This window comes from Empidonax traillii, unplaced genomic scaffold, assembly GCF_003031625.1.
Source record: "Empidonax traillii isolate 1590-97213 ecotype Southwest subspecies unplaced genomic scaffold, ASM303162v1 scaffold177:size1754471, whole genome shotgun sequence".
Lineage (NCBI taxonomy): Eukaryota > Metazoa > Chordata > Aves > Passeriformes > Tyrannidae > Empidonax > Empidonax traillii.
Genome location: NW_020955370.1, coordinates 277,649 through 300,326, shown reverse-complemented (window position 1 = coordinate 300,326; position 22,678 = coordinate 277,649). Strand labels below are relative to the sequence as shown.

General features: G+C 49.1%; 3 protein-coding genes across 10 annotated transcripts; 2 read left to right on the top strand and 1 right to left on the bottom strand.

Moving 5' to 3' along the window:
* The first annotated feature begins 1,413 nt into the window (after positions 1-1,413).
* On the top strand, positions 1,414-5,853 carry SRSF2 (serine and arginine rich splicing factor 2). 8 transcript variants are annotated; one of them, XR_003571491.1, is made up of 6 exons: positions 1,414-1,800; positions 1,962-2,370; positions 2,870-3,180; positions 3,542-3,645; positions 4,304-4,413; positions 4,931-5,853. XR_003571491.1 is itself a non-coding variant. In XM_027886085.1 (4 exons), exons 2-3 carry the CDS (start codon positions 2,009-2,011, stop codon positions 3,171-3,173), a joined length of 666 nt encoding a protein of 221 aa, XP_027741886.1. In that variant the 5' UTR covers positions 1,414-1,800; positions 1,962-2,008; the 3' UTR covers positions 3,174-3,180; positions 3,542-5,853. The 8 variants fall into 8 exon arrangements, 3 of the variants coding, with proteins under 3 accessions (XP_027741886.1, XP_027741885.1, XP_027741887.1); XR_003571489.1 differs by having other exon boundaries at positions 4,304-5,853; XR_003571490.1 differs by lacking the exon at positions 3,542-3,645 and having other exon boundaries at positions 1,418-1,800.
* A 295-nt stretch (positions 5,854-6,148) lies between these two features.
* METTL23 (methyltransferase like 23) lies at positions 6,149-7,817 on the bottom strand. The gene is made up of 5 exons (XM_027886082.1): positions 7,737-7,817; positions 7,517-7,621; positions 7,203-7,440; positions 6,791-6,875; positions 6,149-6,471 (listed from the first exon to the last, which is right to left on the bottom strand). The coding sequence occupies exons 1-5, from the start codon at positions 7,812-7,814 to the stop codon at positions 6,270-6,272; spliced, it is 708 nt and encodes a 235-aa protein (XP_027741883.1). The 5' UTR covers positions 7,815-7,817; the 3' UTR covers positions 6,149-6,269.
* A 454-nt stretch (positions 7,818-8,271) lies between these two features.
* On the top strand, positions 8,272-16,921 carry JMJD6 (jumonji domain containing 6, arginine demethylase and lysine hydroxylase). The gene is made up of 7 exons (XM_027886076.1): positions 8,272-8,535; positions 9,190-9,578; positions 12,454-12,740; positions 14,024-14,159; positions 14,277-14,415; positions 14,991-15,118; positions 16,713-16,921. The coding sequence occupies exons 1-7, from the start codon at positions 8,407-8,409 to the stop codon at positions 16,747-16,749; spliced, it is 1,245 nt and encodes a 414-aa protein (XP_027741877.1). The 5' UTR covers positions 8,272-8,406; the 3' UTR covers positions 16,750-16,921.
* Positions 16,922-22,678: the final 5,757 nt, after the last annotated feature.

The following is a 22,678-nucleotide window of genomic DNA, read 5'->3' as shown; positions in this document are numbered from 1 at the left end:
GGGGGAAAAGGGCTCATTGGGAGAGCTTTAAACTTTAAAATTTGAAAGGCGACACCTTGACAGGTGGGAGAGGTGGGCAGAGAAGAACTGTCTGAAGTTCAGGGTCCTGCCTCTGGGAAGGAATAACCTCAGACTCCAGCACAGGCTAGGACTGACCAGCTGGAAAAGCAACTCTGGAGACAGAGTAGGGGGTCCTGGTGGACCTGAGTCCCTGAGTCAACAGTGCCTGGGTCGGGGGGAAAAGAACTGGGAGAAAGGGACACAGGAAACTCACACTGTCATTATAGGGAAATCACTGTAAACTTCAAATTCCTCATTTGAAAAAGGGTTTCAGCAGATGAATCACAAAGTTTTTAATCAGAAGTCTCTGGAGGAAAAAAAGAGACAAGTATGAAGTAATACTAAATGTGAAACTAGAACTAGTTTATTTGATTTCTTAAGTCATTTTAGCAGCAAACAAACAGTTGCTTCTGGTTCTGTATCAGTGTCACTGGTTACTTTTATACTTTTTCACTGCAAAAAAAAGATTAAACACAGTTACAGTAAGACTAAGACTTTAAATCCTAATACAGAAATTGGTTTCTCACATTGATACTGTGACTGAACAAATCAGCAGAAAACCGTCTTATTTCTTTACTCTTTTTTTTACATAGTATCATGAAACAGACGGCTAGAAACTTTTAACACTGTTGTGTAATGAGAACTAGGTATTACAGTTTATATAAGGGGTTTGGGCATTTTATTTGGTGCCTGAAGTGACACAGCAAGAACTTTTGAGGCAGGGGAAGAGCTTTCACAGAATTCCCTGGGCAAAAGGCTGGGAACCTGCTTGTCATCCTCATACAAGGGGTGTGCAAGTGTCCTCCTTTGCTCCAATTTCCACCACACGCTGCCACAGCACGAGTTTGCAGAGCAGGCTGGTGTAAGGAGGATTTTGATATTTCCTCGCTGGGCTCCCCCAGGCACCGATAAGCTGCGTGTCCATGGAGGCACATCCAGAGCTGGAGGGACCGAGGAGGCTTCCCCGGGCACCGCTGCCGGCAGGAGGTGAAGAAGAGCCCGCAGCGGCCCGCCTGGTCCCTCACGGCGGCTACCGGAGCACAGCAGAGCGGGAGCAGGAAGGGCATGGAGCTCCCACAGCAGTGATCCCGGGAGAACGGCGCTCACAGAACCCGGGACCAGCGCCCTGACCCGGCTCCCCTCACAGAGCCGAGCCCCGACCCGCCACCGCCCCTCACAACTCTGCACCCACAGCTCTCCCCGTCCGCCATTTTAAACCGTCCCCTCCCGCCCGCGCCACAACCGACTCCCTTCACCATCGCTTTTTTTTTTTTCCCGCCGCGCCGATTTCCCACCTCCCTCACCACACACATACGCACAGCCCCGCTGTTATTTCCTTTTGTTTTTATTATTGTTTTTCTTGCGGTTTTCAACACACATTGTTCAAAAAAAAAAAAAATCCCCGCCTCCCCCCGAGCTCTTCCGGGTCACGGCGGCGCCGTTTTAACGGCCGCTTTCCAACGCAGGGGCAAATTATTAATTTAGGGGCGGATTCCTCGCGCTCCCAGCGGGACCACCCCGGGGAAAAGAGGGAAAAAGGGTTCGGGGGTCGGGGCGGCGGTGCCGCGGGAGGGAGGGGGCTCCGCGTTTCCCTTCCGGGGCCTTGCCCGCCATTTTGTGGCGTTAAGCCGCGCGCGCGGGCGGTTCCCCCTCATTTCCTCGCCGCGGCGGGACCGGACGGGACGGGGCGGCCGCTCCTGGCACTTTTCTCCGGCCTCGGGCCGCCCCTCGGACCCTGAGGTGGGTGCTGCACCCTGCGGGCCCCGCGGCTTTTCCCCTATGCGCTGCGCTTCTCCTCGTTTCTGGGCTCTGCCGCGCCGCCGCCTCGGCGCTCGCCCCGCGGCGTGAGGCGCGTCGCCCTCAGGGCCGCGCCGGCTGCTGACCCCCCTCATCGCCCTCAGGTTTATTCTCGCCGGCCGCCGCCGCCCCTCAGGGGCTCCAGCCCGCCATGAGTTACGGCCGCCCGCCGCCCGACGTGGAGGGCATGACGTCCCTCAAGGTGGACAACCTGACCTACCGCACCTCGCCGGACACCCTGCGGAGGGTCTTCGAGAAGTACGGCCGGGTGGGCGACGTCTACATCCCGCGGGACCGCTACACCAAGGAGAGCCGCGGCTTCGCCTTCGTGCGCTTCCACGACAAGCGGGACGCGGAGGACGCGATGGACGCGATGGACGGGGCGGTGCTGGACGGGCGGGAGCTCCGCGTGCAGATGGCCCGCTACGGCCGCCCGCCCGACTCGCACCACAGCCGCCGCGGGCCGCCGCCCCGCCGGTACAGCAGCAGCGGCTACGGCCGCCGCAGCCGCAGGTGAGCAATGAACTTAGGGCAGTAGATTGGCGGGCGTAGCGGGATTGTGTATTGGTTGCTTAGAGAAGTGGTGGAGTCTCCGGTATTGGGGATACTTGGGCAGCCGACTACATGACATAATCGTGTGCTCCGGGATGACCCTGCTTAAGCGGGGAGTGAAGACCAGATGACCCACTGTAGTCCCTGCCAACCTCACCGGTTCTGTGATTCTGTATCCTTTTCCCGGTGAGTTTCGCGGGGGGAGTAGGGGTTTAGTAGCAAAAGCACGTGTAAACCCCTTGGGAGTGGAAGGGTTTTGCCCTGTAGTAGATTTAGCCCCCGGCCACTCGCTCTGAACAATGGCGCCCTCGTAACCCTCATTTTCTTGCCCACGTGCGTCCTGTCCCTCCCTCCCTGTCCCGCAGCACTCGCTGGAATCTGCGCCGCCCGTGAGCAACTTTTAACGTGCCTTTTTTTTTTTTTTTTTTTTTTTTTCCTTCCCCTTCTTGGTATGTTTTAGCCCTAGAAGACGCCGTCGCAGCCGATCTAGAAGCAGGAGCCGCTCTAGATCCCGCAGTCGGTCCCGCTACAGCCGATCCAAATCCCGGTCTCGCACACGCTCTCGGTCTCGCTCCACCTCTAAGTCCAGGTCTGCCAGGAGATCCAAGTCAAAGTCCTCGTCTGTCTCCAGATCCCGGTCCAGGTCAAGATCCCGGTCCAGATCTAGAAGCCCTCCCCCTGCTTCAAAGAGGGAATCCAACTCTAGATCCAGGTCTAAGAGCCCTCCCAAGTCCCCGGAAGAAGAAGGAGCTGTATCCTCTTAGGAACATGGTAATGTACCTCGGGATCAGCACATGTTGCATGTTACTTTATTAGAGCACTTAGGTGGGGTGTTGGGTAGTTCTTAGAGCATTAATAGCCTGAACCAAGTGAATCCTAACGGGGCACACTGTTAGTTGTTGGCTTTGGTTTTTGTTTTTTTTTTTCTTGAGCAGTGCTTTTTGGTTATTGGTATAGGGAAATTATTACTGAAGGGTTTTCTACGGACATTTTTTTTTTTTTTTACAGAGAAAATGTTTTATTGCAAGATTAATGCCTTGGTTTTATTAAAATATTGTATGAGACGCAACCTATGATGAAAATGACTATTTCTTACTGTATTTATCCAACATCTGCATTTTCCCCTTTAAAGCTGCGGTCTCCTGTTTGCTAAAAGAATATTGGCCAGTATTGCAGATTTTAACTGATTTGGCTGATCCTCCAGGGACCAGTTTCTGTGGGCGTGTGTTGGAGCAGGTTTGTCTTACACTGTTAAAGATACACTATCCTTTTAGAACGGAAGATCGGTTCAGTGGCCGTTGTACTGACTGGAGGTAATAAGTGTCCTAGAAAAGGGGCAAATTCCTTGGCAACGAGAAAACCACGGAAACTAGTTTTTCCTCAAGTCGACATCTTGGAAGAGGCATCTAAGGATACACCGGGTGGGGAAAGGATAGTGTGTCTTTAACCCTTCAAACTGTTTGGTCCTGTTTTTTAAAAGGAAAGGGCCTAAGCTAGCTCTGGAGTTAGATAATTGTAGCAAAATTAGTCACGTTTTCTGTTTTGAATGCTATCTAGAGTTTAGTTAAGTCTTTATGAAGAAGTAATAGCTTTGTTAACTTTTATATAACTTTTAATAATCGATTGTTGAACAGGCTGAATTGAAGTTAATGGTGGCTTGATCTACAGCCTGCTGCTTGTTCTCCTTTGTAACTAAATACTCTGACAGAACCTTACATTTGGCCTCTGAAGTAAAGCGACACAAGGGGGGGAGGTGGAACACTGTGGAAATTCCTAAAACTTAATTAACTTAGGCAAAGCCAGTTGAAACACTACTAGAAGTATCCCTGAAGTCATCCACACCCAAAACAGACAAGGTAGAGACCTGGCTGAACTTTTTTTTCTTCAAACCTAGATGCTTCAGCTAAATGAGAACCCACATAAAGGACGCCTTTGGGGGGAAAAGATCGCTTGAGTCTTCAGCCCACTGGAGAGACCCTGGCCGAGCAACCAGCTGTTGAAAAGGTTATTTTGTAACATTTTGTCTACTTTTTACTTGTTTAAGTTGCGCCTCAAGTGGCAGATTTTACATTTTTATGTGCCATTTTGTTGCTGTTATTCAAATTTCTTGTAATTTAGTGAAGTGAACGACTACCGATTTCATTATTGGCTTGGATATTTGAGGTAAAACTTCATTTCTGTTTATATAGTGCTGACTTCTATTGGAAACTAAAACTGATGGTAACTTGCTGCCTCCAGTTTCATACTGAGGAATCATGCAGCCATTATATACCGAGTAGCTAACTGTCAGAAAGTATTCTCAATTTTGTTTTCATTCCTTAAATAAAGTTCTACAGAACTTCAATTTGAAACTTACTGTAAATGCTTTTTTTTTTTTAAAGAAAAAAAACAACTTTGCATTAAGATAGTATCTTCAAATTCAAAATTGGTAGAAATCTTTTCAGGTGACAGTTGATATTTGAAAGGATTGTTTTATCAGACTCAATTCTAATCTCTTCTCTTATGTATTTTTGTGCACTAGGCGCAGTTGTGTAGCAGTTGAGTAATGCTGGTTAGCTGTTAAGGTGGCGTGTTGCAGTGCAGAGTGCTTGGCTGTTTCCTGTTGTCTCCTGATTGCTCCTGTGTAACGATGCCTTGTCGTGCAGAAACAAATGGCTGTCCAGTTAATTAAAATGCCTGACAACTGCACTTCCAGTCACCCGGGCCTTGCGTAAAAAATATGGAGCATACAGTGAGCACATCTAGCTGATGATTTACACACCTTATTATTTCCAGAATGGTAAAACTTACCAACCTACATATACGAACTTACATATGAGAAATGTAATGTTAAGAAAAGAAATGGTTCATTCCTTTGTAAGTACTGATTGGTGTATCTTTTTTGCTTAAGACATTCTGTACTATACCCACTGTCTCTGTAGTTAATATTAAACATTTTTCTGTGTTAACTTTTCTCAACTTAATGTCTTGGGTCAGCTTATTTTTAGCTTGAAAAGATTTCTGCAATTATACTGTCTATGTTTAACTTCTATATAGTAACTGAATGCATTCTACTTCTTATAAATTTTATCCACTGGGGTTGCTTTTGAATTACTGTGGGCAGACTTTAATTAGTATTGTGACTAACCCAATGCTGTGTGGCAAGTGTTGCACACCAGGCTGTGAACACTGGCCCAGCCAGGTCCTGGGGTGTTGTGGAAGGTCCACACTGAGCAGTACTAATTGCATTGCTGTGTGCTTGCCCAGGCTGCTGCTTGACGGGGGCTGATCTTACAGTGATGATTTTTCTTGATTTGGTACCAAATGATTTGTAACTTCAATCATCCTGTGTCCAGGGTCATTGTAATGCCTTGTTAATTTTATGCATGTATGTTAAATGGGAATGGAAACATCTGAACGCTGGCAGTATGGCTTTGTTGAGGATTAAAAGTACTTTTCTACAAACTGGGGAGTTCGTATGTTCCAGGTTAGCACAGTCTGCACACACTCATTTACAAACAAAGGGGCTGGTTTTTGTACATGGATCTTTGGGAAGGATTCTCAGTCCTGGGAAACTGATCTTATGGGGCTGTTTTTTATGTGCAGTTACCTTTCCATTGCTGAAGTTGGGGATTTAGGTTGGATCTTGTGGATTTCCAGGTTAAGCTGTGTTGTTGTAGTGGCTTGACTTGATGGAATTCAGTCTCTGAACTATTTCATGGGCTTTGGGGAGGAGCAAAAATTTCTCATAAGCCATAGCTGGAAAAAAACAAACAGCTTTATTTTTACAATGCATGTTTTAAGAATTAACTGCTTCCCAGAAATATACACGAGGTTTGCTGTAAACAGGACTGTTTTCCGCAGATCAGAACAGCTGAGTATCACCTTGTACTGGAACCTAAAGTGGAATAAACTGAAGTGCCCTCTGACTGTGCCAGTGAGATGATCATCATTTCGATTGTGTGCCTTCCTGGGAGAGATGAGCTGGCCAAGTGCTCCTTGTCTGCACCGAAGGAGTGCAGGGGAACGTTGGTGCTCCTCAGGTTCCATTTGCAGAGCAGAGCCTCGATAGACCAGTCAGCACTGAGGGGAGGAGAGACAGCATGTGAAAATGTAACCCAAGGTTACAACTGCCGCAGTGTCTTAACAGGCTGTCACCAAACTTCAGTACAGCACAGATGGGTTTGTAAGGGTTTTCTAGGCAACAGCAAATTGAGGCTTCTTGCATTACCTGCAGGTTTGGCTGCTTTTGCCTGATACCCCCAGGATTTACTGGGCTAATAGCAGCCTGATGCACAATAAGGAGCTTTTCTGAGAGCAGAGGTGCCTCTGAGAAGTTAACACTCATCAAAAGCTGAGACAGGAATTAAGGTTTGAGTCCTAAATATGGAAAAGATTTTACCTTCGGACTTGATAAGTAGTCCAGAACTGAGCATGTGGATTCTTCTCCAGCAAGAAGTAAATTGTAGTTAAAATATCTTCAAAATCTGTGCAGTTTTGAGAGAAAGCAGTCTGGGTTAGTCTCTGGATTCCAGGTATAGAGAAATCTCCCTGGTTCTGTGAAATGGGAAGTAAAAATCTAAACAAGCAGATTACATCTGTATGGGAGAACTGAGAAACGGGGCCTGAAGCACTTCAGTTATTACTCCATTTTCTGTTCCCCCTCGGTTGTATTCCTGACAGCTCAGAACTGGAATAACAAGGTCAGTAGCACAGTGTCACCTGATCCCTCCACGGTGTTCCCACCACTACTTGGCCACCAGCTCCCCACCGCTTGTCACAAACCAAAGATACCTGAGAGAGCATTAACATACCTTTGGGGTCAAAAAAGACATCTGAGCCTAAAATAACGTCTAGAGGAGCAAGGGAGAGGAGCTCCGGCGACACCCGGCCCCAGGTGAGCCCGACGACGGGCACGTGTGCCAGGCGGTTCGTGAGGCAGGTGCGGCGGCAGCTCTGCAGGCAGCGGGGCAGCTCCTCGCTGTCCGACAGCGTCACCTGCGCGCCGCACCGGGCGGCCACCACGCCCGGCAGGCTCACCCCGGCTCCGATCTGCAACCACAGCACGTTCGTGGGGTCGGGCCCGCGGGCACCCGCGGGGGTGTCGGGGGTGCGGGCAGGGCCGTACCTCCAGAACTCGCCTGCCGAGCAGGCTCCGCCGGTGCGACCACACGTACTGCGCCAGGACCACGGCGCTGGGCCACGCGTACAGCCCGTACTGCGAGTCCGGCACCTGCAATACATGGGGGGGGCGCTGGGCCGGTGTGCCGGGGATCCCTGGTGCCCGGGTATCCCCGATGTCCCGGCTGTCCCCAGTGTGTCCCGGTGTGCCCCGGGGGTCCCCGTACCTCGGGCACGCGCACGGCCAGCGCCGCCGGGCCCTCCTCGAAGCGGAACCGCCGCGCGCGCCGCCGCGGCTCCTCCATGGGACCAATGGCGGGCGGCCACGTGTGGGCGCCGGGCCGCGCCAGCCAATCGGGGCCTCCTGCCGCAGTGGCGTCACGCGGAGCACCGCCGCGCGTGCCGATGGCGGCGCCTGTCCTGGCCGCCGTGGTGACACGGGGCCGCGCCCGCTCGCCCGCCCCGCCGGGGCGCTGCCGGCACCGCCGCGGGCCGGGAGAGCGGAGGACGCCGGGTGATGCGAGGCCGGCTCGCTGCTGTCAGCAGAGCAGCAAGCGCGGGGCCGCCGAGGGAAGGCGAGCGGCGGCGGCGGCTGCGGGGAGGATCCCTGGGGCTGCCAAGGGCGCCCGCGCTCCCTCCGCGCTGCCCTTCCTCAACATGGCGGCGCGGGGGCGCCTCTTCCCCGGTCCCAGCCAATCAGCGTCAGGGCGTGGCGGAAACCGCGGCCCAACCAGCCAATGGGAGCGCGGCGGGGGCGGGGCCGCGGCCACAGCGGCGGCACCGGCTGAAATTTCTGGAAGGTGCGGCCGGAGCGGGGCTGGGAACGGGGCTGGGATCGGGATCCGGATCCGGGGAAGGTGACGGCGGGCGGTGACGGCCCCCAGCGCCGCCGCCGTCATGAACCACAAGAGCAAGAAGCGGATCCGCGAGGCGAAGCGCAGCGCCCGCCCGGAGCTGAAGGACTCGCTGGACTGGACTCGCCACAACTACTGCGAGACCTTCCCCCTGAACCCCGCTGCTTGCAAGGTCTGAGGAGAGGGAGAGCGGGGGGAATGGGGGAGAATGGGGAATGGGGTAGGACTAGGGGGGTCCTGAGGGCACGAGTGAGGGGATTGGGGGAGTCCTGAGGGGGATAGGGAGGTCCTAAGGGAACGGGGAGGGGAAGGGACCCTCCTGAGGGGGACTGGGGTGGCCTGAGAGGATCGAGGGTCAGAGGGGAGATGAAAAGATTATGGATGCCGGAAGGGGGAGCCTAAAGGGAAGGGGCCCTTTCCCGAGGCCGGGGTTGCCCCAGAGCTGGCGGGGCTCTCCGCTGAGAGGGAGAGGTGCGGGCAGGGGGAGGACGAGCAGCACCCACGTTTTTTCCTCCCTCCACGTGGCGAGGGGTACGGGGTGGGACCGGCACCCGTGTAATTCCCGGGAGCCCTCCCCGTAGTCCCCAGGGGGTGGAATGCGGCAGGGGATGTGTCAGCCGAGAGGGCGGCGCGGCCTCGGTGGCGAGCAGAGCCAAAGGCTTCGGGCTGCCAGTGCGGGGAACGGGCCAGGAGGAGCAGGGCTGCAGCCTCGGGGAGCTTAAAATAACACGCCTTGGCGGTGTGTGAGGCTCCCCCACTGGGAAGCTCGGCCCTAGGACGTCAGCCTGTCCTCATATCTGTGCTGCTTCCCTCCCCGGTCTCCCAGGATAACGTGGAGAGGGCAGACGCGCTCCAGCTGACGGTGGAGGAGTTCGTCGAGCGCTATGAAAAGCCGTACAAGCCCGTGGTGTTGCTGAACGCCCAGGTGGGCTGGTCTGCCCAGGAGAAGTGGACGCTGGAGAGGCTGAAACGCAAGTACAGGAACCAGAAGTTCAAGTGTGGGGAGGACAATGACGGTTACTCTGTGAAGATGAAGATGAAGTACTACATAGAGTACATGGAAACCACACGGGATGACAGCCCCCTGTACATCTTTGACAGCAGTTATGGGGAGCACCCCAAGCGCAGGAAACTCCTGGAGGACTACAAAGTACCCAAATTCTTCACGGATGATCTCTTTCAGTACGCAGGAGAGAAACGGCGGCCACCTTACAGGTACGGTGCAGGGACAGCAAGACAAAAGGGGTATTTCTCATCTCCTTGGCTATTCCCAAATAGCTGTGATTGTTTCACATTTCAAAAAAAACCCAAAAAAAACCCCCGAAACAGCTTTATGATGTCTCTTAAAATGAGTGTACATCTGTAATCCAGAGGGAGAGATTTGTTTGTAACAAATTCTCCTTCTCCCACCAGAGCTGCTACAAGTTTATGGTGTTTTTTCCTTTTTTTTTTTTTCTCTTCCTGTTAAGTCAGTTTGCATCATTTTAAAATTTACATAGTTACTGACAGATATGAAGATTGTTTTCTTGCTCTGTGTGCCTTCTGGCTCTCAAATTTTAAGCACCTCTAGAGTGGCTCCTGGGTTTTGCACCAGTGGCTTATGTACAGTGTGGAATTTTGTTTAATTACGAGTCAGTCCTTTTAAGGTAAAGATCTTAAGCTAAATTAGGATCTACTATGGAAACTGGTTCTTAGCTCTCCTTCAGATGATTTTGAGAGAACAATATTTTACATTTACGTTATCTTTTCAACTCTTGTTTTTTCTTCAGATTGGAAAAGGATTGAAAGGACTCTTTGTTCATGAATTCAAATGCAACAACCTTGTATTATGGTTGTTAGATATAAAAGCCATTTCTCTCTATGTTAATGCAACAGTTCATAGCAGTATGAGCATGAGCTGAACCCTCCCAAGTAATTAAAGTCTTTACAGCGACAATATAATTGTCAGACAATGCCTTTTGCCCTCTGAGTGACACGAGGCTGTGATGTGGTTTATTTAAATAAAATAGAACAAGTCATGAATAAAGATACTTCCCTCTGCACTCCCTTACATGTCTGTAGTCCAGTTGTGCTTTTGCAGGAGTGAAGCAGGAACTTAATTCCATTTAAGATCACTGAAGTGGGTGTTTTTACAGTGTTGTAGCAGATGCTTTTTATAGTGCTCTTCTAAGAACACACAACTGTGATCGAACACAAAAGCACAGCAGGTGTAGTCTGTAGTAGAAGCTGGACACACAGAACTGGGAATAATTTATCCAAGTTACAGGTAAACAAGATAATCTGGTTGTGACTCACTTATATTGGTGTCTCTCTCCCCCACACTGTCCCCACCTACAAGCACAGGCTGAGCCTCTTTGTGATCTTGGTGTTCACATTTCTTGTACTTTGTTCAGGAAAATATGGGTTTGTTTCAGGCTGTTAATGGGTTTTTTTGAGAGATGAGTGGTGCACGAGAGCTCACTGATGCCTCCTGCAATTAGAGGGTTCATCTGGGTACAGAAAAGGATGAAGAGTGTCCAGGACTTTCAGAGCATAATTGAAAATTTGACAGGAAATGGTGCAAATCATAGGATGAGGATATGACCTGTATAAGTTGGCCTCTGGATCGAGAGGTGTGTGACAGTGTCTAGACCTTAAAGTAAGAGTTGGTGCTGTTCAGAGCATTTTTATTGGGGTTGTTCCTCTCTGAGGTAAAGACAGTAATTTTTGGAAGCCATTTGCTGAAGCAGCTCTTTTAGTTTGGGGAGGGGGCTTGGGGTTTGCTTTCCAATTGAATTTAGGAGTTGAGAAGATTTTAACGGCAAATTTGATGTCTTGTGGCAAATTGGGTTTTGTTCTTTGTAAGTTAATTGCCTGGAGGAAGATGCTGGTAAATGGCAGTGTTGCTAAGTAAGGGTTTTAAAACCTGCATGTATAAATTCAGGTTATTGTCAGAAAAATGGTATTGAACAGTGCATTTCTGACTGTGCCAGTCAGATCTCCACGAGTTTAATGTCTTCTGTCTTCTTAGTGAAAGCCTTGACTGTTCTGCTTGTGATTTAACCAGCTTTCCAAGGCTAATATGAATCTCAAGAGTGAACTGACAATAGAAATTATGAACACCTGCTCATTTACAGCTGCATTGTGAAGAAGAAGGAAGAAAGCAGCTTGATAGTCAAACTCACAGTCCTACAATTGGTGCTGGCAAATGATACTTGAAGACCAGCTTGATTTACACCTGCTGCGCTGGAAAGGGGAGATGGAGAACTTGCTGAATTCCAATATTTTTTGAACTCTGCACTCCTGTTACTGGGCATCACCTGCCTGTCAGCCACACCATGGAGGGCTCTTGTTGCTCCAATTTCTGTGCTCCCTGCTACCAATCAAGCATTTTTTCGTGCTGTTGCCTGGTATTAAGTCATCTCACGCGGCTTTTTCTGGAGTAGATCTTACTGCTCTGTTAAGAGGAAATGAGCAGTTGAAGGTGCTGCTGCAGTTGAACTCACAGAGTAGATAAAGTTCTCTGTTGGGAGAAATAAACCTTAAAAGTGGGGAATGGGAATATACACCTCAAAGCCTGAATGATCACTGGAGAACAAGCTCCATGTAGTTAAATGTTGGAATGAAAAGCCTGTTGTGAGCAGAAGGCGCAGAAAGAGGCCAGGGTTGCGTAACTTGCTCTGCTCCTTGTGTTGCCTTTTGTTTGTTCCTCATTGTTCTGCAGTTCTGGATCTGCTTGAGCAGCAAATTTTAGAAAACTGTGGGAGAATCCCCCTGCCTAGATCCTAACACAGGCTGTTGTGACCTAGCAGCATTCATAAACCTTGAAATCACTATATGTTTTACTGAAGAACTGCTTAAAACAAATACAGCTATAAAATATAAAAAGTTGTCTTCCCTTTCTTATCCTGCAGTCATTCAGGTTGGCTTTTAGGTTAAACTCCTGTGGTACGTTTTTGCTGTAGTGTGAATCTAACAAAATCAGCAATGTAAATGAAAGAATTGTAACTGTTTTTGATTTCTAACTGAATATTCTCTGTCTAATGTGAAGGAAGGGAGCTACTTGCTGGCTCTGTGACTAAAGGACTTTTTTTTTTTCATTCCCATGCAGATGGTTTGTGATGGGCCCACCTCGATCTGGAACAGGAATTCACATCGATCCCTTGGGAACGAGTGCATGGAATGCCTTAGTGCAGGGACATAAGCGTTGGTGCCTGTTCCCAACCAGCACTCCCAGAGAGCTGATCAAAGTGACTCGAGAAGAGGGAGGGAACCAGCAGGATGAGGCAATCACTTGGTTCAACGTCATCTATCCTCGGACACAGCTTCCCACCTGGCCCCCCGAATTCAAACCCCTGGAAGTCTTACAGAAACCAGGAGAGACAGTCTTTGTGCCAGGTATGTTCAAATCTCTCCAGCAGGGAAATCTGGGAGAGAAAAGCCATATTTTTAATATATTTATATGTTATAGAGGTGAAGAGAGTATTTCAGCTTCCTTACACACCCTATCTCTTACAAGTAAACTGTCTTGAGCTCTTTTAGAAGGGATACATAGTGCAATGATTGTTTTGAGACTATCCAGTTATTTTCTGGATATCCTAAAACATTTATGGCCTGTATTGTTGCCTTTTGTCATCTGTACCACATGATGACAAAACAAGTGGGGCTTGAGTGGCAGCATCACAAGAATGTGATCCTGGACTAAATTGCAGTAACAGGAAACTGTCTGGGCATAAAATAAAGGTATTTGAGTACGAGTAACTGTTAGACAAAAATGTTTGAATTCATACATGACTGAATTTTGTAGCCTGGTTAGTTTGACTGCATATGAGTTTTTCTTAGCTGTGGGAAATGAACTACTTAAAGGCACTGACACCTTCCACCCACCTCTCTGTGGTTATGTTTCATCTTCCATTTGAAATCAAAAGCTAAAGAAAGCTCTGCTAAAGATGCCCTTCTCTTTGAGTGGCTGCACACTGTGTGCCTCTTGTAACTGGGGAGTGAGGTGGTGGTGGATGAACTTGTGAGTTCAGTGCCAAATTCTGACCTCTGAGTCTTGCATCATTTTAGTGCAGCACAGCCCATAGCTCGTGTCCACACTGCTTGTCTCTAACATACAGCTGACTTCATGTGTGAAGAGTGCCTTGTGATTGTCTTGGCACTTATTAGTGACTCCTCAGTGTACCTTCTGTTAAGAGTTTGTAGCTGTCGGGTTCCATTAAACTGTTCACCTTAGTCTTTTATGAGGCTTGAAGTGGGTTGTAAGAACTTCACTGTCTATTTTTATCCTGTGTGGGGAAACGATTTTGCATCTATTTTTAAATGAAAGGTTAGTCTGTAGTCATAAGAACCTTACAAAATCAGCGTGGAAAGTGCTCTCCAGCTGGACAGAAAGGGCCTCTGTTGCTGTTAAATAAACCATCAGTAGCCAGTGTGTTGCTGTCAAGTCAGATCTTTTTGTGGGCTGGGTAATTTGGTCAGAGTGTGGAGCAGCCTTCTGTAACAAAACCTGTCAAGCACTGGAGTGAGAGCTGAAATTAGCCTGGGGAAAGATGATGTGGTGGCAAACTCTTCTGGGTGGGGGGAAATAATGTCCAGTTTCCACCTGCACTGTGGGAAAAGTGTTGTTGAACTTGCTGTCTGCCACGTAGCCAGCAGTGGTCATTGGTGTTGTGTTTCAGGTGGCTGGTGGCACGTCGTTCTAAACCTTGACACGACTATTGCCATCACACAAAACTTTGCCAGCTGTACCAACTTCCCCGTGGTGTGGCACAAGACAGTGAGAGGGAGACCCAAACTGTCACGGAAATGGTACAGGTGAGAGGTTTAGTAGCTTTCCTTTCATGTTCTTTGTTTAAAACAAAACCTAAAAATACCCATTTACACTCAGTGTTACAGTTTGAAGACTAACCATGAAATTTGAACTGTGTTTAGGATCCTGAAGCAGGAACATCCTGACTTGGCAGCCTTGGCTGATTCAGTTGACCTGCAGGAATCTACTGGTATTGCTTCTGACAGTTCAAGCGATTCTTCCAGTTCCTCAAGTTCCAGCTCCTCAGACTCTGATTCAGAGGTAATGCTTTTTACTGCAATAAGTGATCCATATTCTGAAGTTATATTGCTTTTTCCATAACTGATCATGTGTCCTAATCCTAATTTTCCTGTCTTGTGGAAGAAATTAATGGAAAGCAGCTAAGCAAATCCACATGGTGGAGGAGCCTGTGGTCTTAGCAGGTTCTGTTTGCTGAAGCCTCTCTGCATTGCTAAATGGATTTGGTTTGTTTGATCTGTGTCTATATTATATATGAATCTGTCACTCATTTAGCTAAGCCATGCTTTGTAAAAAACGGCTGCAAAGTGAATGTTCTAAAAATGGGGAGGAGGAACAAGATCCAAAAGAGATCAGTTATGACAGGGGACTCTTCTAGGCACGTAAATCCATCAGGAGTCACTGAGTCTGCTCTTGGAAGATGAGATCCTTCAAGGATCCAAAAGGAACACATTCACATTGTGTTGTCCAACCTCAAACAGCACGTTCTTTGAACCTGGGTTATTCGGGGTTGCCGAGGCAGCTCTGGGGGTGAATTCCACAGCACAAACAGCTCGGGAGGTTCCTCTGAATTCTGGTTTCATCTTTCCACTCTTCAGTGTGACTCTGGCTCCGAGACAGAGGGGATGATGCACCGGAGGAAAAAGCGGAGGACGTGCGGCATGATGGGGAACGGGGACACAACCTCCCAGGATGACTGCGTGAGCAAAGAGCGCAGCTCCTCCAGGTGACCCGATGGCATCTGTTGTTTTTAAACAAGCACAGGACAATACGAGGCAGAGCTGGCAGACTTCAGATAGGTGATTCCTCAAGACAGAGGGATGGGGAGCAAGGGATTCCTTACAGGACATAAAGCAGTTGGCCAGTGGTGATATATTCCCTCCATGAGTTATTTTAATTGCTTCAAATGGAAAACCTAATATTCTTAATATTTTTTAAAACTGGGGGTTTTATTTAATAAACAGTTTATTTCTTTTCCTAGTTGTCTGTTTTAATAGAGGGTAAGGATTTGATTTTATTTTTGCTTAATGGTCTGAGAGTTGGAACGTTTTAACTGTGTTCTTCAGAAATGAACAGTGAACAGTTCAAGATGAGGAATGGTCAGGCACGACTCAGGTTTCCATGCCTTGTTCAAACAGAAAACCTTCAAGTAGTTGTATGGTTTTTCTTATTGTTGCTTTGATTATTTCAATTTGATCCACTGTTTTATCTGTTAAAGGCAAAACTCATCCAAAATTCCAAATGTCTGTGTTTATATTTCAAATAAATAAATAAATAACAAGCAAATTTCAGTCAGTCTGCAAGGAGGGATCATTAATATTGCAGAACCAAGAATAGATATGCTTAAGGGTAAAGTTGCTGAGGAAAGCATTCTCTGGACTTGCCAGGTTAAGAAACAGTGGGACACTGGGAATCTGGGGCTATGCTTCAGGGAGGAACTTAGACATTCTCTGCTGAATGAAGCATTTTTCTCGTGTAGCCAAGGCTTGCCAAAATTCTTAATCAAATTCCTTGCGGCTTGGTTGCTGGACTGGCTGCCTGCCTGCAGTGGGGTGTTGGCTAATTCCTGAGCTGTTGGATGCTGCAGGTTTGGCATGGATGCAAGTGCTGTGGTGGCTTACTGTGTGGCCTGCTAAAGGTGGTGTGCAGCAGTAATTTAGCTGCGGAATTCCATATTCCCAGCATTATGCCCAAATTCCCAGTGTAGGGCACTGCCTGAAGTGCTGTGTGCTCCTGTACTGCTCTCTGGTTCTCAGGAGTTGCTCATAACTGAATACAATTGATTTACAAGTACAGAGCATCATTAAACGTTGGGGAGAACTGTACTGACTGCTTTTTTTGCCCTGGAGATTTTCACAATTTGTTTGTTACGACATTGTCAAATCCCGTTTCAGCAGCCAGTGTGACTCCAGGCAGGGAACAAGCAGCAGGAGAGAACAAACCCTACTGCAGACCCGGGGTTAGAAAAAAACCTGTAAAAATGCAGATCTGTTCTTCTGAAAACCCTGTGCATTTTTAAATTGTTTGCAGTTCAAATTTTAAACTGAATACCTTAAATATTAAAAATTAGCACCTTGTCTAGAACATTTGCATTCTGGGTTTTCACTGTTCTTCCTCCTGTGTGTTGATTGTGAGGGTGGGTGGGCGTTCTGTTCCAGCTGTGTGATGGATTAGTTGATAGAAACGCTTCCAAACGTGAAACCTTACCCTGCTTGTACAATTCTGGAGGAAGAAATAAGCCTGAAATTAATCTGCATGCTGCGATCTCGTGCCCTGACATGAGGGGAATGCTCAAAGGCAGTTGTACCTTTTTTTGACAGGATTAGGGAATCTTGTGGAGGCCGCAGCTACCCCTGAGAGATAACACCACCCGATCGAAGCTCCGTTAGCAGCCAGCCAGCTCTGTTCTACCCCTTCCTGCTTCTGTTTCTCACAGTCCTTACGGTTTTTTTTTTGTCACTCTTCCTCGATCCGGACATCTGTCTTCGTTATGTGCTGTCCAAGGTTGGCTCCTGAGTAGCTTGTAGGGGAATGCCCCACCACGTCCTTGTGCAATGCTTTGTCCCCCCTGCCCCGGGTGAGTGCACTATAACCCAGCTGTGGGTGAGGACACGCCGAGTATTTAATGGGTCACGTAACTGGCAAGGAAGACAACGGTCAGTTTTTAAAGAACTCTTTTTAAAACCAGCAGGTAAATAAAAGCCTGCCTTGCTTTGACACTGTCATATGTTTACATGTTTTCCTGTACACTTGAGGAAAGGAACACCAGCCCTGTTGGCCTAATGGGACTATCCGGCGGATCTGGCACCGGAATTCTGGGAAGAAGGAGAAAGGAATTAGCTTCTGCAAGAACTGAGCTGTGGAAAATGGGTCTTTGGATCTTATCCTGCTGCAGGAGAATGTGGCTGTTGGGGCTGGTGCTTCCAACTGCGGGTCACATAAAACCACAGAATACGCTGAGTTGGAAGGGACCCATCAGGATCATCGAGTCCAACTCCTGGCCTGGTGCAGGACACCCCAAGAGTCACACCGTGTGCCTGAGAGCGTTGTCCAAATGTTTCTTGAACACAGACAGGCTTGGTGCTGTGACCATTTCCCTAGGGAGCCTGTTCCAGTGCTCAACCACCCTCTGGGTGAAAAACCTGGCTGTGATATCCAACCTAAGCCTCCCCTGACTCAGCTCCAGCCGTTTCCTCGAATCCTGTCACTGGTCACAAGAGTGAAGAGATCGGTGCCTGCCCCTCTGCTGCCCCTTGGGAGGATGTTGAAGACCCCAGTGAGGTCTCCCCTCAGTCTTCTCCAGGCTGAACAAACCAAGTGACGTCAGCTGCTCCTCAAAAGGCTTCTCCTCCAGTCCCTTCACCATCCTCATGGCCCTCCTTTGGATGCTCTCTAACAGCTTAATGCCTTTTTTATATTGTGTCCCCCCAAACGGCCCCAGTCTTGCAGGTGAGGCCGCCCCAGGGCAGAGCAGAGTGGGACAATCCCCTCCCTGATGCCCCCAGGGCAGGGTTGGCCCTCCTGGCTGCCAGGGCCCTGCTGACTCATGGCCAACTGGCACCCACCAGGACTCCCAGGGCCCTCTCCCTGCACTGCTTTCCAGCCTCTCATTCCCCAGTCTATACACACAGTCAGGGTTGCCCCATCCCAGGTGCAGAATCTGACACTCCCCCTTGTTGGATTCCACACGGTTGGTGATTGCCCAGCCCTCCAATTTGTCAACGTCTGGTGTCATCAGCAAACTTGCTCAGTGTTCCTTTGAGCCCTGTGTCCAGGTCATCAATGAAGATGCTGAAGAACACTGGGCTGAGAATGGACCCCTGTGGAACCCCAGTAGTGACTGATGCCAGCCTGATGTCACCCTCTGTGCCCAAGCAGTGAGCCAATTGCTCCCCCATCCTGTCACACTGTTATCCAGCTGCGGGATGGACAGTTTGTCCAGCAGGATCCTCGGAGAGACGGTATCAAAAGCTTTGCTGAAGTCCAAAAAGATTCCATCTACTGGCTTCCCTTGATCAACCAGGTGGGTTACCCTGTCGTGCAAGGAAATCAGGGTCAACAAACAGGACTTTCCTCTCCTGAAGCCCTGCTGGCTGTGGCCAATGACTGCATTGTGTTTCAGGTGTTTTTCAGTAGTTCCCAGAATAATCTACTCTATAACTTTACCAGGCACTGAAGTGAGACTGACAGACCTGTAGTTTCTGGGGTCCATCTTATTGCCCTTTGAGAAAATTGGGACAACATTCACCAGCTTCCAGTCAGCTGGGACCTCTCCAGATTCCAAAGGCTGCTCAAAAATTGAGAAAGGTTTTGTGATGACGTCAGCAGCTCCTTGAGGATTCTGGGATGAATCCCATCAGGCCCCACAGATCTGTAGGGATCCAGATGGAACAACAGATCCCACACAGATCCCACACAATTTCAGGGTCAGCTGGGAGTTGATCATTCTCACATGGTCCTCCAGCTCAGGGCATTGAGACCCCCTCGGTCCATCATCCATGTTGAAGACAGAGGCAAAGAAAGTGTTAAAACACCTCTGCCTTGTCATGTCCCTTTTGGGGAGGGGCCCACCCCCATCCTGGAATGGGCTGCTGTTGTTTCTACTCTGCCTTTTGCTGTTAATATATTTGAAAAAACTTTTTATTGTCCCCCACATTTCTGGCAGCTTCAAACCCAGTTGAGCTTTGGCCACACGAATTTTCTCCCTGCAGTGACAAGCAGCATCTCTGTGTTCTTCCCATGTCACCTGACCTTGCTTCCACTGGGCACACACCTTCCTTTTCCATGTTACTTCCAAGAGAAGATCCCTGTTCAGCCAAGGATGGGAAGGTGGTGTGAATGCTCCAAGCCCTGAAGCACCTTCAGCAGAGGTGACCACCAACTTGAAGCATCTTTTGGGGTCTTCATCTACGTGCTCCATGCATGCACCTGAGGTGCAACACCTCAACCAGCACCAGTCCATTTACTTTTGCTCCGTGTCTGTTGTTACGACAGGTAACAAAGCTGCACTAGCACCTTGTGACAGGAAACTCCAGGGAGCAGGAGAATCCTGGAGTTTCTTGCACAACAAAAACTGGGGGGGAAAAGTCAGCTAGTTTGCTAGTAATTACCATCCTTCAGGTGCAGGTGTAATATTTAGCACAAGGCAACTGCTGCCAAAATCTGGCTCTTACTGATCACAGCAGTTGCTGGGCTTTAAATACCAAGCAGTTGTGGGGCCGTGGGCAGTTCACATCCCTGAACCGCTTTTCTTTGGGGTTGTGGGCTCAGACCTTTCTGAAACTTGCAGTGCCAATTCTAAAGGACAGGGAGGGGGATGTATTGCTGTTTTGTGCTTTTTGAAAATGCAGTGTGTTGCTTCAGTCTGTGTAGGTGCATTTGTATTATGCCTGGTAAAGCTCCTGTCCCCACGGGATCTGCTGGAGCTGGTGGTTTGGTTTTTTAGCAGATGTGCTGCAAGGAAATCTGAACAGCACAGGCAGAAGCTGTCTGAGTTGGGTGCTCTTCCAGGGGTGCTCTCCTGAGCCCTAGGAGGTGGTTATAGGGTCTCACTTTACTGGGAGAGGAAACTTGACAGCAGAAGTGCTGTGTGTGTTGTAGACGTGTAATAATGCCCAGGCACTGATTAAAGAGCAGATTGACAGCCTCAGCTGTGACTTTCTTACACATGTTGGGTCTGATGGAACTTGGAGCAATGCTTGTCTGGGTTTTCTGATCTTTCTTTAACCTTGTCTTTTCCTGTTTAAACACTCCCTCCTTCTTGGAGACCAGGCTGTATCCCGTTGTACAAGGGAATCCTAAATATGTTTGTCAGGATCTCTGGTTCTGACTCTCCTGTGCCAGTCAGTAGGACCAACATGGTGAGAAGGAGGTTTTTTTGGTACACTTGAGCTGTCCAGATTCCCAAATTTTTTGTGATGACCAGGGATAAGCAAGCACTGCTCTGTATACTGGGCGCATAGTTCCACAGAATTGCTTCATTTAAAACAAACTCCAAATAAACAACTTCTCAAACTCCTCTGGAAGCACCGTGGGAAGATGGGAGTGCAGAGCATTCTTCCATACCTGTCAGCTCTTCCATGGTGTGAAATAACACAATTTCAGATGAAGCCTGTGTTGGTCTGACACCCCTCACAGAAAAGCAGCGTTTGCAATGGACTGCAAGGCATTGTGATACCAGCACCACTCTCCAGAGTGCTCCACGGGACACTTCCTACTGTGAAACAGTATTTGTTCAGGCTACCTGGGAATCAGCGCTCTGAGATCTCCGGTTCTTCCACTTAACGGCTTTTGCCTCAGCCAGGAGGGTGAGATTCTGTCTTTGTTTGAGCAGTGAGGAAAATCCCTACCTCACAGGGGTGTTGTGAGGCTGAACTGTAACTTCTGTGTGAGATGCTTTGAAGTCATCTGCCCACAAAAAGTGTTCCATTCATCCCGAGCAACCTGAGACTTCCGAGCCTCGTGGTAGCTCTTTGTAGCAGAAAACACTGGGGATGTTGTTCAGCTCTCTTGGCCACGTGGTGTTCTGTGGTGGCCCTTCCAGAATTGCTGGGTGGTACATAAACTGTAGCAGAACAAGGCTTTTTGTTTTCACCGGGGTTGAACTATTGCTGTTTCATGGCCTGCTCTAAACAGCAGGTCCTGCTAGAGCAGGATTTGGTTTTAAATAGGACTAGACTAAATTCTCTCTCATCAGGGAGTCAGCCTCGCTGGCCTTACAGGAAGGGGGTGAGCTGGTGCCTCCCAGGCCCTCATTCCAGGCTGGATAAGTGAGGAACAAAGTTAAAAACTGTGCTCCCTTTGTGCCTAGCTCCGTGCTTGTGGGAGGCTGACTGGGGACAGTGGGGTTTGTGCTCTCACTTCTCCAGGCTTGTGCTTCTTGGGGCATCCATGTCTGTTGTTCCAACCCCTCTGCTTTTGTGTCCTGTAGAGCCCCTGGATGCAGCTGGTCCAGCACCCAGACTGTGTGGGCCCCTCATTTCCCTGAGCCCCAAAGCAGCTCTGCCTCAACCCCCTGGGGCTCTGGGGGCTGCCCTGTCCCCTGGGGAAGGGCTGGGAGCCTTGTGCTAGGTTTGGACTGTGACCTTCATCCTGCCTGCTCTGGGAAAGGTGGAGGGATTTGGGAGCTCTGACCGTGCTTTTGGGTCTGGTGACCAACACAGGCTGTGCCAGTTCAGGGGGAAACACCCACACACTCCGTCAGACCCGCAGATGTGAACGGGAGGCCCCAGTCCCGGCAGCTGTTCCTGCACAAGCGCTGTGGGAGCAGGTGATGCTGAGGAGGTGCTGGCAGACCTTCCTCCCCTTCCCAGCTCACGTGCACTGGCTCCACTTTGTCTTCTCAGTTACATTAAACCTCTCCGAGTGTTTAGAAGACAGACAGCAACCTCTTTCATAATTAACCCCGACCCTTCTCTTCCCTGAATCCCCAGCCATCGTGGGGTGGGAAGCAAGACTGTTGGCTGAGTCCAGTCTGAAATGCCTGTGTGGGCTCATTGTACCGGGAGGCTTTTGGCATCCCCCTTGCAAAGGGGAGGAAGGAAAGTGTTACCCATTCATGTGACAGTCCCACTGTCAGCTCCAAGCCCTGCCACTGCCCTTTAGCAGCTTTTATCACCCATCCAGCAGAGCTGGGATACTTGTCTTGTTCGGATGATTGTGGTTTTGCTTTTTATTTTAAATAAATTCAATTATTTTGCATTATCCTGTCAACTGGTTACTTCTTTTCATATCATGAAAGTTACCAGACTGTACCACCTTCTCTTTGCCCCTGCCCTGCCCTCCCTGGTCTGTATTACAAGATGCTTTTGGGTTGTATTTCTGGTGCCACCTCACACCGGCCAGAGGGGGATTCACATTCCAGGTGTTGTGTGCTGATTTTGTAGGGCCACCAAGTTGGTCAGAGGGACGGAGCACTTCCATGAGCAAAGGCTGAGAGAATTGGGATTGTTCAACCTGGAGAAGAGAAGCCTCAGGGTGACCTAAATGCAGCCTTCCAGTACCTGAAGGGAGCTACGAGAAAGATGGAGAGAAGCTTTTTACAAGGGCCTGGAGTGACAGGACAAGGGGGAAAGACTTCAAACTGACAGAGGGCAGGGTTAGATTGGATTTTAGGAAAAAAATTCTTCCCGTGGCACAGGTTGCCCAGAGAAGCTGTGGCTGCCCCATCCCTGGAATTGTCCAAGGTCAGGCTGGACAGGGCTTGGAGCAACCTGGGCTAGTGGAAGGTGTCCCTGCCCATGGCAGGGGGTGGAATTGGATGATCTTTAAGGTCCCTCTCAACCCA

Coding starts and splice junctions, on each gene's coding strand:
- SRSF2 (XM_027886085.1), top strand. CDS start 2,009: ATGAGTTACGGCCGCCCGCCGCCCGACGTGGAGGGCATGACGTCCCTC. Junction 2,371..2,869: donor TACGGCCGCCGCAGCCGCAG/GTGAGCAATGAA, acceptor GGTATGTTTTAG/CCCTAGAAGACGCCGTCGCA.
- JMJD6 (XM_027886076.1), top strand. CDS start 8,407: ATGAACCACAAGAGCAAGAAGCGGATCCGCGAGGCGAAGCGCAGCGCC. Junction 12,741..14,023: donor AGAGACAGTCTTTGTGCCAG/GTATGTTCAAAT, acceptor GTTGTGTTTCAG/GTGGCTGGTGGCACGTCGTT. Junction 14,160..14,276: donor CTGTCACGGAAATGGTACAG/GTGAGAGGTTTA, acceptor AACTGTGTTTAG/GATCCTGAAGCAGGAACATC.
- METTL23 (XM_027886082.1), bottom strand. CDS start 7,814: ATGGAGGAGCCGCGGCGGCGCGCGCGGCGGTTCCGCTTCGAGGAGGGC. Junction 7,622..7,736: donor TGGCCGTGCGCGTGCCCGAG/GTACGGGGACCC, acceptor CATGTATTGCAG/GTGCCGGACTCGCAGTACGG. Junction 6,876..7,202: donor TGTCTTTTTTGACCCCAAAG/GTATGTTAATGC, acceptor AAAACTGCACAG/ATTTTGAAGATATTTTAACT.